This window comes from Miniopterus natalensis, chromosome 3 (genome assembly GCF_054644295.1).
Source record: "Miniopterus natalensis isolate mMinNat1 chromosome 3, mMinNat1.hap1, whole genome shotgun sequence".
Classification (NCBI taxonomy): Eukaryota; Metazoa; Chordata; class Mammalia; order Chiroptera; family Miniopteridae; genus Miniopterus; species Miniopterus natalensis.
In genome coordinates, this window is record NC_142083.1 from 1,560,483 (window position 1) to 1,575,855 (window position 15,373).

Genomic DNA, 15,373 nt, shown 5'->3' on the forward strand with positions numbered 1-15,373 from the left:
ACTGTTCTGAGCATCTGCCACTTAAGTCGAGACCTGCCGGATGGAAGGGAGCCAAGTGGAGGAAACCCAGTTTGTGGGTGAGCGAGTGTGAGTGTGCGTGAGGTGCTGGTGGCTCGAGTATGGGGTGTGTGTGTGTGAGGGCAAATGGGCAGGCCAGGTGCACGGGGTGACTGAGGCCTGAGGACAGTGGGTGGGGCCCAGGCCAGCTGCTCGGGGTCCGAGAGCCTGTGGTAAGCTCAGGTTTGCTCTAAATGTCGGTGAGAAGTCCCGGGACGGGGCAGTCGTTGTGTCTCAGTATTTACAGTGCTGGACACAATGCCTGGCACATGGTGGGCCCTCAGGAAATGTTTGGGGAATTAAAATGGGTACATCAGTCAGGATTATTAGGGAATGAGTTTATTATAAATCGGGTCTTTGGAGAAACAGCATAACAAAAACATGAGATATAAATGGTAGGGGGTAAAAAAAGCCATTTTCTTTATTATGTCTCACAATTTATTAAGAATAACAGTGTTAAGGTTAGCGCTTGCATATATAAATTCACTGGCTAAGGCAAAATACACACCAGAGTGCTGGCTGGACAGAGGCCTACTGGTATATGAAACTTCAGACTACTTGTAATTAATAACATGCAATGCTCTGAACTATATCCTCAAATACTAAAATTTCCAAACATCTAAAACACACACGGGATCTCTCTCGTTGTCTACAGCTTAAGCTTTTGTGAAAATGGAAATATATGGAAGCACGTAGTGGGCAGGGACGATCCCCCTTCCTCTCATTCCCACATTGAATAGAATATCACGCTCTAGATTTCAAAGGCCATAGGTATTTTGAAGCTTTACTTGAAGAAGAAAGAATATCCTAACTTTTCCTGAGATCTCCTTCCTTTTACAGATAAACACGAAGGTGACTGTCCTCAAATTCTGAATAGAGCAAAGGGTGACTGAACTGGGGAACTTTTTCTCAAGGAACATCTAGATGATGGGATCAAGAGGACGGGATGCTGACGGAAAGTTTCGAACAGGCTGTGTCCTTGGCACCCAAGGGTGGAGGGTCGCGAGGTGCTTCTTCAGCTCCCCTTTGCTCAACCTCGTCGGTGGGCACCTCAGTTCTCCGCTTGGAGGAAGGAGGGTCAGGCGGCTCCTGCCATGGTCTTCCTTATCCAGCTCAGGTATTTTCGGATAAGGAGAGTGTAGACGCCAGGCTTCTTAGGGCCACAGCACTCCCGAAAGGAAGAGACACCTCTGAAAATGCCCTCACATATCAGAGGACTTCCAGAAACCACCTGGAACAGAGAGCCATGCTTTAAACGGGGGCCTTTCCAAAGACATGGACTCATTCGCTCACTCGCACATCCTTTCTCTCCTTATTTTAAGGGCTAACCTAGTATCTGTGTGTGTGTGTGTGTGAGAGAGAGAGAGAGAATCCTCACCCGAGGATATTTTTCCCATGGATTTTTAGAGAGCGTGGAAGGGAGGGGGAGAGAGAAACATCAATATGAGACACACTGGTTGGCTGCCTCCTGCACGTGCCCCAACAGAGGCCAGGGATCGAGCCTGCAACCCAGGGATGTGCCCTTGACTGGGAATCAAACCGTAACCCTTCAGTGTGAGGACCGGCTCTCTAACCACTTAACTACACCGGCCAGGGCCTAATGTCTCTCTTTTTTTTTTTAAATCATATCCTGAGGATATTTTTTCCATTGCTTTTCAGAGAGAGTGGAAGGGAGGGAGGGAGAGAGAGAGGGAGAGAGAGAAACATCGATGTGAGAGAGACATCAATTGGCTGCCTCCTGCACGTGCCCTGACCTGGGGCCGGGGATCGAGCCTGCAACCGAGGTATGTGCCCTTGACTGGAATCGAACCCAGGACCCTTCAGTCCGCAGGCCGACGCTCTACTGCTGAGCCAAATCGGCCAGGGCCTAATGTTGATATCTCTTTTATTAATTAATTGTCTGCCCTCAGCATCAATTAACACAGATTTGTTTATCTTTTCCATCATTTTCCTTCTGAAAAAGGCAATTCTGGAGATGTGCGAAGTCCTTTCACTGGTGAAACAGGGAAGGAAGCCCTGAGCTGTGGAAATGATTGTCTCTCAGCCGACCTGTGCTCTCTGCTCTTGGTCAGTAGATGTTAGGGGGAGAAACCACATGTTGGGGCTCCTAGAAGGCTTGAGGCAGGACCTCAACTACTCCCCACTCGGAAGAAGGGCACTAGGGAGGGCGTCTCAGACCAAGGAGTACCTGTGATATTTCAGACAGTTCTTAGGGATGATTTTTCTGAGATTCATCAGCTCCCATTTCATATTCTCTCTGACCTTGCAAACCATGGAGGCAGCATGAGCCCAGGTACAGTCCACTCCGGTCAAGCCTGTCCTTGGCAGTTGGAAAGGCAAACAGTGTAGGAGTTGGGAGTCAGGTGGCCTCGGTTCAAATCCAGGTTCACCCCACTGACAGCTAAGTTATTTAACTTGGGGAAGTGAATTAACTTTCCATGCTTTAATTTCCTCATCTGTCAAATACAGTTGATGATAATAGTGCCCATCTCATGGGCTTATTTGGGGATTAAGTAGAATAGAATATAGGACTGGGGATGGGTCATGCCAGCTGCCACCATCGTTTTTGGGAAGACCGGAGAGCATCCAAAGATGGCAGTTGAATGGTGTCCTGAAAGTGATCATTAGGAAGGAGGGGACGCTCCCTGAGCAGAAGGCTCCCCCAGGACAAAGGGCGGCCTGTACACCAGTGTCAGCAGTGGCTCTTTCAGGCCTTGTACATAAAAAGCAACAATTGTCCACCCTCTTCTCGTGAATCTAGCTCACCTTGTATCCTAGAGCCAAACAATGGTTTAAATATGTAATTTACTTACGTCACATGAATTGCCTGTTCCACCAGCACAGATCATGCTATGATCAACAATACGTTGTGAAAAATTATAGTGCTTGTTGTTGTTGCACATTTTCTGGTCGATCACAGTGACATTAAGTTCTCTCAGGCTTTTTGACAGTTTGGAGGAGTCTCTTCTGGTGCTTCTCCACCCTGCCACGTGACACCTGGTGTGGGGACTGACCTCTTCTGGTTTGGGTAGCGGAAGTGTTCTTAGAGCTTTGGTTTTAGGCACTTTACCTGCCAGCTAAAAAAGGGGCAGGAGAGGTAAGGACAACGGTAACAAAACCAGAAAATAGCTCTGACTGGAATATATATCTTGCTTATTAGCATGTTGTTGTTTAAAATATGTATTTATTGATTTAGAGGAAGGGAGAGGGAGAGAAACATTAACGATGAGAGAGTCATTGATCAGCTGCCTCCTGCAGGCCCCCAACTGGGGATCAAGCCCACAACCTGTGCATGGCCCTGACCGGGAATCGAACCCCGATCTCCTGGTTCATAGATGGATGCTCAACCGCTGAGCCACAGCAGCCCGGCACTTATTAGCATGTTTTTAAACAAAGGACATGGCTCATGGCATGTTTCAACCTCAGTAACTGATTTTTCAAAGTCCAGCACACCTTTTCAGGTGTGTTTTGCTAAGCTAGTGTAGGTCAACTTCAGTTCAGTTGACCTGTCAGTAATGTTATGTGGGTGGACCTGACGGCTCTGTGGTTGGAAAGCTGGGGTGGAGAACGCCCTCCCTCCATGCAGGTGGCCTCAGATTTGCGAAGTGACTGCTCTTGAGACCAGTAGAAGGAAACCGGCGCCTGGTTCCGTGGGGCAGGGTGGGAAAGGGCCGTGTCCTCATTCCCACAGGAGTGCAGGTGCAGCTTCCCCGCTTCTGAGAAAAACCAGCCTGAGGGTCTCACCTGCCTCTGGGTGCCCGGCGCCTTTTCCCTTCACTCACCAAGGCCCTGACCTGGCTTCCCACTGTGCCCTGTCTCTTCCCCAAACTCAAGGCAGGGAGCAGGGGGTGTGATCACGGCTGAGTGGACGCCAGAGGGAGACAGGTCTAGTTCGTTCTTTCATTCTCACCTCAAGCTCAGTTTGAACTGGAGAAGACCCTGGTATTGGGGGCCTTCTAAAAACGGGACACAGCCTGGCTGGTGTGGCTCAGTGGTTGAGCATTGACCCATGAACCAGGATGTCACAGTTGGATTCCCGGTGAGGGCGCGTGCCTGGGCTGTGGGCTTGATCCCCAGCAGGGGGTGTGCGGGAGGCAGCCGATCAATGACTCTCTCTCATCGCTGATGTTTCTCTCTCTCCCTCTCCCTTCCTCTCTCTGACATCAATAAAAACATTTAAAAAAAACCACACAGGACACAACAGCAGTGGCCACTGCCCCACTCCACTGCCACATTGCATTTCGATCAGCCCCCACTTCCTTAGTGCCCCCGAGCTGCTGGTGCTCCCACCCCCACCCGCTAACATTTAGAAGGTGAGATGGCCACAAGTGAAAGTCGTTCATGGGACGTGACTTCAAGGGCCCACGGGCAACTTCTCTCCCGCCTAATGTTTCTCATAGTCTCTGTGCTTGTTATCTGACTGGGTGGACAGGAGGAAGGCGCCCCCCGCCCCCCAAAGGGACAGCGGGTCTTAATGAATGGATCACATCTGGAGTCTGGGAAGGATGTGTGTAAGTGGGGTCCTGCCCAGCTCTCTGGGGACAGGAACACACAGCAGGGCTGAGCACATCACCGGGTTTCACCCTGGAAGGTTGACCATGTGAAGTCACCCTGGTGTCTCCTTATTGTTTCTCCAGCAATGTCACCTGGCTGGCCACAGGGTCAGAGGTGAGGAGGAGTTTCCCGGCTCACATCCCTGACTCACCCCACCCCCTTGTAAAAGTAAAACTTTTAGGTCCTGGAGGAGACCTGACCCCTTCTACCCCTTGCTTGAAACCTTAGTCTGGAATCTCTTTCCTTCTCCTGATTACCTCTGCCATTGTCTGGCTCAACTCCACCCTCATTCAAAGTTATTCAGGAAATATTTATCGAGGACCTACTAGGTTCCAGGTACTCTTCTAGGTAAAAAGTAAAAAGACAAAAATACCTATTCTGTGCTTACATTCCAGCGAGGGAGAAAGACAAGCAAATACAACAGTCTAAAGTGTATTAGAGGGAAGTGACGAGAGGAAAACGCAGCAGGGAAGCAAGTCAGAGCACCCTCTAGGGGCGGGGCAGGGAATCGCCTTTCACTGCCCAGGACCCTGGATGGGATTAGAGTATGGGGGAAGAGGGGTGTCCAGAGAGAGGGGTCCAGCCTGATAGTCCTGAGGCAGATAGTGTGGGGGTCAGAATATAAGTGTGGGGCCCAGGATGTCAGTTTAGGGGGCTGGGAGTATGGGGGACTCAGGATGTAAGTATGGGGGGCAGGATATAAATGTGGGGGCAGGGAGTGGGGGGTTAAGTCTGATCACGTCACTACCCTACTTGAAACGCTTCCCTATTGCCTTCCCCTAAAGTGCAAACCTCTTGTCAGGTCTGCGGCGCCTGGTCCCAGGTGCCCCGTCCTGTCCCCCCCTCAAATCTCATAGCTCCCTCCCCTCTTCCTCCAAATGCATTTTCCAGGAAGCCCCCTCCTACGCCTGCGGCTCCTTCTGCCCGGGAGGCTCCTCTCCCCTTTTCCTGCGGATTCCCGGCTGTCCCTAGGAAAGCTCCCCTGACCCCCCTCAGTGAGCTTGTTGAGTGAAACGCTGTCAGATCAGAGCTGGGGATTCATGCCTCTCCCACCCGACTGCGAGGGCCGTTAGGGCAGGACCTGGTTTCTGCGTCTCTTCTGTGGAAGAGAAAAGCAGGCTGGCACCCACTCAAGCCCTCGCAGCTGGGCGACACTTTTTCCTGCATCAGACAAGGTGGCCCTCATGAAGCAAGCAAACCAAGGTCGTTCTGCACTCCTGTCCGAGCGGAGGCAACAGCCAGGCCATTGTGCGCGGCACAAAACTGACCAAGGCCCGCTATCACCAACCCAGATTTACCTTCTCCATCCCTCCCCCTCCTGGGTAGGTAAGGTGCCCTGAGATGCCCAACCATAGACTCACCCTCAGCTCGGAGAAAACTCCTGCTTCCTCGAACCTGTCCTCAAATCACCCGACACAAGCCCAAATCCTGCAGCGAGCCCCACCTAACACTGAGCCACCCCGTGGCTCCTCGGGGCTCAGTCTCCCTTGCTGAGCAAGCTCCCGTGAACCGAGCGGTGGTGACTACGTGAGGTCCTGGTGGCATCACCGCTTTGGATTGCGAGGTCCTATCTCAGCAGGACTTTTGTCAAGAGGGTTGACATCTGTAGCAATGGTACTGGGTCCCAATTATGCATCTTACCCCCACATCCTGGCATTAGCCAACCTTGGCTGAGAGGGTAAAAGCCATTTTCAGGTTAAACTGACCAAGTTTTAAAATTTTGCTATTTCAAAATAGTTATTGAAAAAAAACACATATTTACCTGAAGGAGCTGAAGATCCCCTTCATACGATTCTGAATCAAAGCATGGGTAGGAAATTGCCTTTTTAATGGAAAATACGTGGCCACATTTTCTGTTCTGGGACGTACAGTGTGCGCCAATAATAACTTTAGGGTTGTCCTTCCTGAAACAATAACACACAAGCCAATGTATCATTTATGCGAGAGAATGAACTTAAGCATGAACTTAATTTGTTCAAGTCTGATCTGTTCTTTCCAATGGCTTTCTATTTATTTATTTATTTTAAAATATATCTATTAATTTCAGAGAGAGGAAGGGAGAGGGGGAAAGAGAGAGAAACACCAATGACGAGAGTCACTGATCGGCTGCCTCCTGCACGGCCCTGCTGGGGATCGAGCTCGCAAGCCGGGCCTGTGCCCTGACCGGGAATCGAACTGCGATCTCCTGGATCCTAGGTCGATGCTCAACCGCTGAGCCACGCCGGCTGGGCTGGCTTTCTATTTATAAACTAGCCGAGCAAGACTGGAGACATTGATGGGGCTTTTTTCTTTTGATGTTTTAATGACTTTTACCTGAAATTCCCAAGATGGGTGTTATCACAGATGGCTTTCGCTCTCTGACATCCTTTCCAGGAAGAAGCGACGGGAAGACCACCCCAGCCTTTGGCAGAGGCAAGAGCACTGAGCCGCGGAGGCCGGAGAGGTGCTGCCTGATCTCCCACTAGCTCCGGCCGCCCGCACCCGAGCGAAGAGGCTGCGCCCCAGAACCGGGGAGGGGGCCACAGGTCAGCTTTTCTGTGCTTCAGGGGAACAATGTACCTCGCGTAAGCCTTCAAAGAGGACGCTGGTCCTCAGGAGTCAAGCGTTTCGTAGGTAGGACCGAAGAAATGATTCTTCACTTTATAGTAAAATAAACACACGCACGCACACAAGGTGCACACACTCAGAAGCCAACAAGCAAAACCGGGCTGGCCCGAGTGTGCACCTGCTGGTCCCTGGCCCGGAGAGGGCGGCACCAGCATTTCTTGACTTGCTGGCTGACTTTGTACCAAGAGGGCCGATCAGTCAAGCTGGGCCGAGGGCTCGCTTTATTTAGAGTGTACATTGTGCTCAAGTTCCTACTTGGCAAATTCTCATTTTACACAACGAGATACGGTGAGTGTGTCTGGGGCGCCTTGGTGAGAAGCCAGCTTTGAAGTCTCTTCTATCCATGCGGTTTGTGCTAAAGTGAACGGGGGGTGGGGTGCTGGTTCGCAGCGGCACATGCTAGTTCAGAAATAGCGGCATGTCCGCCGGATCAACAGTCTCCTGGCTTTCAGGTCACAATTAGGAAAAGCATTAGTTTGAACCATAGAAAACTGCCCTTTTTAAAACTCGAGCTGTCAAATATTGGGAATTTCCTACGGTCCGGTCTCATCGGTAGCATCATGGGACAACGTTAATTGTACAAGATGAAGTCAGTCCCCTGTAGTCATAGAGGACAGGACTCGCTGGACTATGTAGAGCTTACGGGGAAGCCTAACAATATGGGGCGACACATTAACAGCGGTCGGGTGGGGTGGATAAGATTGAGTGCTGTTTTTCACCTTTGCTGTTTTCCAAATGTTAATCATTTTTATATTCACGGTGAAAATGTATTTTAAAATAAGATGAGAAGACAGCCACGCGTCTCAGGTGTATTCTACAGGACGCGGCCTTTGCTTACAGATACGTGTCACGTAGAACATAACATTGGGTGTCCTTGCCCCCCCCCCCCATCCTGACCCGACTTGGGTTTTGGACTTCAGAGTCCTCTCCATGCCCTCTCCTCCCCCGACTGCCCTGAGAATGAGAGGGGCTCAGAATTACTTACGTGGGACAATGGGCGGCCGTCAGCACCCAGTTCTCTGCGATCAAGGCTCCAGCACAGCTTTGCTTCCCTTCGATCAAAGCCGTGAAAGTCAGCACTTCCTCTCCTTCTCCGGTCCCTGCACAGGGTTCTGCAAACATTAAAAAAGCGACCTGAGTGACATCTCACCTTTCCCAGCCACGTAGCGCTCCGAGGGAGGGTGTCTGGGTAATGAACAGACACCCCAGAGGGCTGGCCAGCGTGCACCCGGTCTGGGAGGGGGACCTGCAGTCTGCCGTGGGCCTCGTGCTCTCCTTCCCCTGCGGCGTCTCCTCTGTGGTTATGTCCCTGCGGCGCACACGGCTGAGGCTGCTTCCTCACGGTGAGGTCAGTACTCAGTTTTGGGGGAAGCTTTATTATAAGTATTCCTTTTATGTTAGGCTTTTACGTTACTTTTTGATGTCTCTTTTTTGACATTGTCAGGGCAAAAATGATAAATACATTGAAATGCTTCTTTTTTTGAGCAATGGTCTCTAACTTCAGCGTTACAACCATCACTCAGAGTTCTTGAAGTGCAGTTTCCCTAGGCCCCCCCGGGGCCTCTGCTTCAGATCCTGGAGGGGGACCTGGGAACCTGCATTGCAGATAAGCTCCCAGGTGACTGTGATGCCCTGGTCCCCGTAGCAGTTCAGGGGCTTACACGGCTGTCACCAACTCTTGGAGGGCAACGCTGTGTCCTATGGCGCAGGCTCACGGCAGCGGGCATCCAGAGACCATCATCTGCTACGAAGTGTGGGTAGAGAGCTGGGACAGTGGGATCCCAGGTCAGAGGGAGGGAGGCGGGTGGGCCGGGCTGCAGGGGCCTTGGCAGGATACCCAGGACTAGCTTCTGGTTCCCAAACTCCACCTGTCTGCTCCTGGGTTCGCATGAGGACCCTTTTCCACCCTCTGGCTCGGAGGCCAGGGTATGGAGAGCTCGCTTGGACAGCGCTAGAGGGACAATTCCTAATTGGTAAGACATGCACCTGTGCAAGGAAAGCACCTTTGATCTTAACGCCTGGAAAAGGGGAGGCGCCCTTGGGGGTTTGGGTCACATCCAGTGTTCTGCCCCGGCCCAGGGGCTCATGGAGACTGAGTCTCCTCCCCCCCTGTTGAGATGGTTGCAGTGAGTTTCCAGGTTCTGGGTCATGAGGCTGGGCAGTCACAACGCTGTCTTGCCTTGTCGTCCCCCCCCCCCCCCGTCACCTGACCCCTAAGGTACATGTGTCAGGTGATTGCTGGGCATGGGCAGGTTCTCCGTGAGGCTGGAGAACTCAGGATTTCCCGCGGGAGCCTGAGTGGTCCATGAAGAAACAGAACCCGCTGCTTTGGCTCCGGGACCCACGTTAGCTCAGCTCATGAGCTTCGCTTTCTACACACAGTCTGCAGGGTTTCAGTGGCGTTTAATTGCTTTTATCTTGTCTTGTGCGTCACCATTCATACGGAAAGGAGGCGGTGAGGCAGAGGAGCTAAGAAAAGGGGCGGGGCTATAAAAAGTGTTGTAGTTAAATAGTAAATGTCAATCCATGTCCCCAGTGGGGAGAGAAATAGCCCGCGACCTGGACTTCCAGTCCCAGGCTGACGCCCCCACAGGCCCCGAGCGATTTTCACAGTTGTTCTTTTTCCTGCCTTGGGCGGTTATTCTGCAGTTATTTCTGAGTGGCTGCTGGTAAGAGTGACGGAAAGACAAAGCACAGCCGCCCGGCCGGGCCTGGCTCAGGGGTTGAGCGTCGACCTAGGATCCAGGCTATCGGGGTTCGATTCCCGGTCAGGGCACATGCCCAGGTTGTGGGCTCGATCAATGACTCTCTCATCATTGATGTTTCTATCTCTCTCTCTCCCTCTCCCTTCCTCTCTCTGAAATCAATAAAGATATATTTAAAAAAAAAAAAAAAAAAGACAAAGCACAGCTGTTACCTTCAAAGAACTTAACTGAAGAAAGAGCAAAGCTGTGGGGCAAAGAGCTGGGCCTGTGCCGAGGGCCTGGGGGAGCAGAAGGGGAGCTGGCGGGACTCAGGCTGCAAATGCCGTAGGCAGGGCCCGGATGCCTTCACGGAGAAGGCTCTTTGCTATTGTTTATTTCCAAGGAGACGGGGAAATGCGAGATTTCAGGCTCCGGTGTGATGCCGGGCGAAGGTGCGCGGCTGGGGACCGAGAGTGACGGCCGCGGCCGCAGAGAAGCGTTGGGATGGACGTCACGGTTCACCCTGTTTAAAGGCCTCTCGAGCCGGACCTCAGAAAGGTGACCATGAGCGAAGTGGTTCTGTGAAGCCCCCACTTCACTGGCTGTTATTCTCTCAGTGGTTCGGGGGAAGTTTCTTTCTGGCGTCGCCGGTCTCCGTGGTAAAGCTGTGGATTCTCCGGGTGTTGAATGAGAGCAAAGCTTCTCTTCCCCAGGAGTTCAAAGCACCGTCACACGACGTGCTCCTGCCTGTCTCGGGGACTGGAAGTGTCCGACTGTCGAGTCTCTTTTCTAAAAGCTCTCAACACCCCAAGAAGACGAAAGACTCTCCCAACCCCGCTCAGTCGGAGCAGTCGGGGACTCCCCTGTCCCGCCCCGGGTCCCAGTCCGCTCGCGTCCCACCGCAGGCGGGTGTCGCAGGCTCGGCGGGATGCCGCATTGTTGGCCTCGAGAACCCCACTGCATCCCAGGCTGTGATGATTATTTGGAGCGACAGTTTAGTAAGTTATGTTAAAATCAAAGAAAAAACCGGCCACTGTAGTAGCAATAACGGAGCGTCTCTGAGAGCCAGCCGCCGGCTTGGGCAGACCCTGGCTCTGACATTCACGCGGGGCAGGGTGGGCACTGTTCCCACGCGGACGGGAGCGTGGCCTGGTCAGGGCAGCCACTCGCCCCAGTGCACGCTAACACGCAGCAGAGGAGCAAGCCCACCCAGCCCACACCGCCCGACAACCTGTTCTCCCTGCTGCGAACCACTGTCCCCCTACAGCAGTGCCTTCTTACCCTTTTTATTTTATTTTAAAATATGTTTCTATTGATTTCAGAGTGGGGAAGGGAGAGGGAGAGAGAGAGAAACATCAATGATGAGAGTCACTGATCGGCTGCCTCCTGCACTCTCCCTGCTGGGGATGAGCCCACAACCCGGGCATGTGCCCTGACCGGGAATCGAACCAGGACCTCCTGGATCACAGGCCGGTGTTCAACCGCTGAGCCACGCCGGCCGGGCACCCTTTTTAGTTTTGTAATATCAGTCTCTCAGATACAGCAGTATAGATGCAGGTGCGCACGCAGGTCCGTAAGTATCTGCATATCTCACAGACGCCTCGATGCCCATCCTTGGCACTGAGGAGCTCACAGATCCCACTGTAAGAGCCCCAGCTCTGGAGGCATTCCTGGGCTCTAAGATATGGAGTGTGGTTAAGAATATGAGCTCGGGGTTCAAATCCTGGCCCTACTGCTTACTAGCCAATAGCTTCAGTTCACTTACTTGTCTGCGCCTTAGTTTCCTCATATGTAAAATGATAACACTGATACTTCAGATTAAATGAGTTACTGTACGTAAAACACTTAGAAGACCACGATGCTCAGTTGTAAGTTTTATTAAATGTTGGCATCTATATGTTCATTGGACTATTTTATGCGGATGCTATTGCTTTCTCACCGACCCCCACCGGTGGAAACAGACACTCACAGACACGTTCTGAACCAAACATTTTAAGATTTATCTGAGAGCTATGACTGTTCAGCTGTGTTTCTAGGACTGGGAGGCCCAGTTAATTGACACCCCCCCAGTTTAATGGGTTTGTCAGGTTCTCACTTAAAGGTTTTGCTCTGTAGACCTGCCCTGGATTTATGAGGGCCACCAGATTATAGTTAATGCTTTCCTATATTTTGCTGTAGACACAGAGGGTCCATTTTCATCTTAAAATGTCAACATACCTTGTTCATTGCAGAGACAAAAGGTAACATTAAAATCTATAGGAAATTTAAAAAAATCTATAGGAAATAGAGTTGTGATTTCTTTTTCCTTTATACACGAGATTAAACAAACACAGCACCCTGTTTTCTCATGAGCAAAGCTGAAAGCGTGTGAAAAACAGGCTTACCTCCAGGGATCAGAAGACAGACGGCCGCAAGGAGAGGGAAAGGGACGGGACGTTTCATGGCTTCTGTTACCCAGGTGCAGAGACCATCTAGTTTCAGGCACTGACATTAGTAATATATACTGAACTCAGAGGATGTGGGTGTTTTCTTTCTCTGCTGAGCTTCTAAATACTTTGGTGTTTTATTACTGGAAAACATAATTCGAGCGATGGTGTGGTTACTTGCTTCTCAGGTGCGGTCATTTCCTTTGGGGTTAGATCTTCAAAGGTAAAGGTTGAAGTCATGGTGACTGTGCTAAATTAAAAATATTAAATAGGAAATTGCTCTTTTCACAGCTTTTTCACTTTTAAATATGAGTTTATGTTAAAAAGCTGAGAATTCAAGCCTATAAAAGAAATTGTTTTGAAATTTCATCTTTAAACATATTCTCGTGGGAAAAGGATGTATACTCGATGCATTCATTGTTGAGACTCCTAGGTATGCACATAGCACACGTTATTAATAATAAAAATGCAATAGAAAACATGCAGGTGCTATGATTGCTGGTCAAATTGCTAAAAATTTAAAAAAAACACAAAAAACCACCAAGAAGGATACCCTTTGTTGTTGGAGATTCTCATTTGTCGATGGTATTTCAAACTGCTACTGTCTTTCTAGAAGGCAATACATATAAATGGTTATTAAATTTTGCATGATTTAAAAAAAAATCTTTATTGATTTCAGAGAGAGGAAGAGAGAGGGGGAGAGAGAGTTGAAACATCAGTGATGAGTCATTGATCAGCTGCCTCCTGCACGCCCCCGACTGGGGATCGAGCCCACAACCCGGGCCTGTGCCCTGACCGGGAATCAAACCCCGATCTCCTGGATCCTAGGTCAACGCTCAACTGCTGAGCCACGCCCGGTCGGGCAAATTTTGCATGATCTTTGACCCAACAAGTCATAGCTATGATTTTTAAAAAGTTGTGGAGATGCATAAAATTTTAGTTATAAGGAGTTCCACTGCATTATTGTTCATAATGAGAAAAATTTGAAAATAATGTAAATGCCTCAAATAAGGAGCCAGGTAGGTAGAATTAGGTAATTTCCCACTGCTGCTGTAAAAAACTATCACGAACTTGGTAGCTTAAAAAAAATACAAATTTATTATTTTACAGTCCTAGAGGTCCGAAGTCTGATGTGGGCCTCGGTGGGCTAAGATCAAGGTGACCCAGGGCTGTGTGCCCTCTGGAGGCTCAGTCCCTTCCTTCCCTTCCCCAGCTTCTAGAGGCCGCCTGCATTCCCTGGGTTGCGGCCCCTTCCAGCTTCAAAGCCAGCGATGGTCTTTTCCTGCCTCTCTCTCTTTCCCCTCCTGCTTCCCTGGGGGAATTGCTGCTTATATCAGGAGCACCTGAGCCTGCGTGTTAGGTTCTGCTTTCTGAGACAACTGCTAAATTAAAAAAACAGGTGACACAACATTCTCGTTTTGTTTAGGCAAGTTATACATACACAAATATATGTGTAAACATATGGAAATGAAATACGAGAACACCTTTTAATACCTAATGACAACAAGCATTATCTCTGGGTAGTGATTATAAGGTGACTGTCTGGTTCTTCTATTTAATTATAGCTGTAACATCTTTATAGCGCATACATGTTGAGGGATAAAAATTAATAACAATAATAAAAGTTGTTTTTAAGAAACGATGTTGTAGTTAAAAAAATTTTCTGTGTACGACCTATAATGTAATTTATTTTGCCGACCTTTCTTTTGGAATGTACGTACCCCAAAAGAGAGATGACATTCACAGACGTAATTTTACACAGAATTTTGGTTGCTGAAGGTTCCTTTTCATGACTGAGACTTTTTTTTTCTAGTTAGTAGAACTTTCTATACACACTTTTAATATCTGAGACTATTTCTCTTTCTACTTGGGTTTTTCACATCAGCTGTTTATCTCAACTGTGTCTAAATGTTGAGCCAAGGTTTATAAAGAAAATAATATTTATATAATTAATGTAATGACATGCTCATTAATTCTTTCCATGTTTATTGAAAACTTTCTGTGTTAGACTTTGTTCTGAGTTCCTAAAATGCAAAGATGAATTAAGACATGTTCTCTGTGCTCATAGCCTCACTCCAGAAGAGGACATCTCCTGATGTCACTCATCCTCTCATAGTCCTTCACTTTCATCCCTCCCTCCATCCCTGTATTCACGAGGGGCTACTGTATCCAGGAACGTTAATAGGTGTGAGAATTGTGTGTTGCCTTGTCCACATGGTAGGATAAATATGTCGCTTCCCGGCCACTTGAAGCTGATGTGGAATAATTCTCCTGACATATGGAATTGACATCGAACATGTTTTCAATAAGTGCATCCACTTAATACATATTTAATGAAGGGCTTCCTATATGCTGAGCACTGTGCTAAATGAACAGACGAATGCTGGCCTTTAGGGCCTGGATTCTTTAGGGAACCGTAACCAGCTTAGCGTTTCAGGCCCTAAGTGTGAGAAGCAGTGAGGGGTGAGGGGGGAGAGAGGACACCATGGAGACCCCCAGGCGCCGGGCACCGTGATAACTGAGGTGTGTGGACTGTCACAGCGACAGTGGGGAGCCAGCGGAAGCTTTTAAGCAGGAGAGGCCAGGATTCTGTCCCGGTTAAAAGAGGTCATTCTGCCCGGCCTGTGTGGCTCAGTGGTTGAGCATCGACCCATGAACCAGGAGATCACCATTCGATCCCCGGTCAGGGCACAGGCCCGGGGTTGCAGCTCGACCCCCAGGAGGGGGCGTGCAGGAGGCAGCATTGTTGATGTTTCTCTCTCCCTCTCCTCTCTCTGAAATCAATAAAACATATTAAAAAAAAAAAAAGTGACTCTGGAAGCAGTGTGGAGGCAGCCGGGGCTCCAGGAGGCCTGGATCATGAGAGGCGGCGATGGGCTGGAAGGTGGGCGTTGGGAAATTGCCTGGGAGCGGTGCTTGCCTAGCATGACCCAATTTTGACCCAAAATGAATGTTTATCGAGGCGATGGGGAGCTTAATTGGGGGAGATTGGCAGAAATTCTTGTTTGGGGTGGGGGGTGAAGCCGAATATTCCCACCATGGGAG

At 49.7% G+C, this 15,373-nt stretch overlaps 1 protein-coding gene across 1 annotated transcript; it reads right to left on the reverse strand.

The window, feature by feature from the left end:
• Positions 1–471: 471 nt before the first annotated feature.
• LOC107527163 (granzyme A-like) lies at positions 472–12,389 on the reverse strand. The gene is made up of 5 exons (XM_016199827.2): positions 12,287–12,389; positions 8,204–8,330; positions 6,374–6,515; positions 2,871–3,134; positions 472–1,288 (listed from the first exon to the last, which is right to left on the reverse strand). Exons 1-5 carry the CDS (start codon positions 12,342–12,344, stop codon positions 1,136–1,138), a joined length of 744 nt encoding a protein of 247 aa, XP_016055313.2. The 5' UTR covers positions 12,345–12,389; the 3' UTR covers positions 472–1,135.
• Between the last annotated feature and the right edge of the window lie 2,984 nt (positions 12,390–15,373).

Bases quoted from the DNA above. Each gene is read 5' to 3' on its own strand.
- LOC107527163 (XM_016199827.2), bottom strand. From the start codon at position 12,344: ATGAAACGTCCCGTCCCTTTCCCTCTCCTTGCGGCCGTCTGTCTTCTG. The intron at 6,516-8,203 runs GTAAGTAATTCT...TTATTGTTTCAG, and splicing joins ACGGCCGCCCATTGTCCCAC to GAAGGACAACCCTAAAGTTA. The intron at 3,135-6,373 runs GTAAATATGTGT...CCCCTTTTTTAG, and splicing joins GGGATCTTCAGCTCCTTCAG to CTGGCAGGTAAAGTGCCTAA.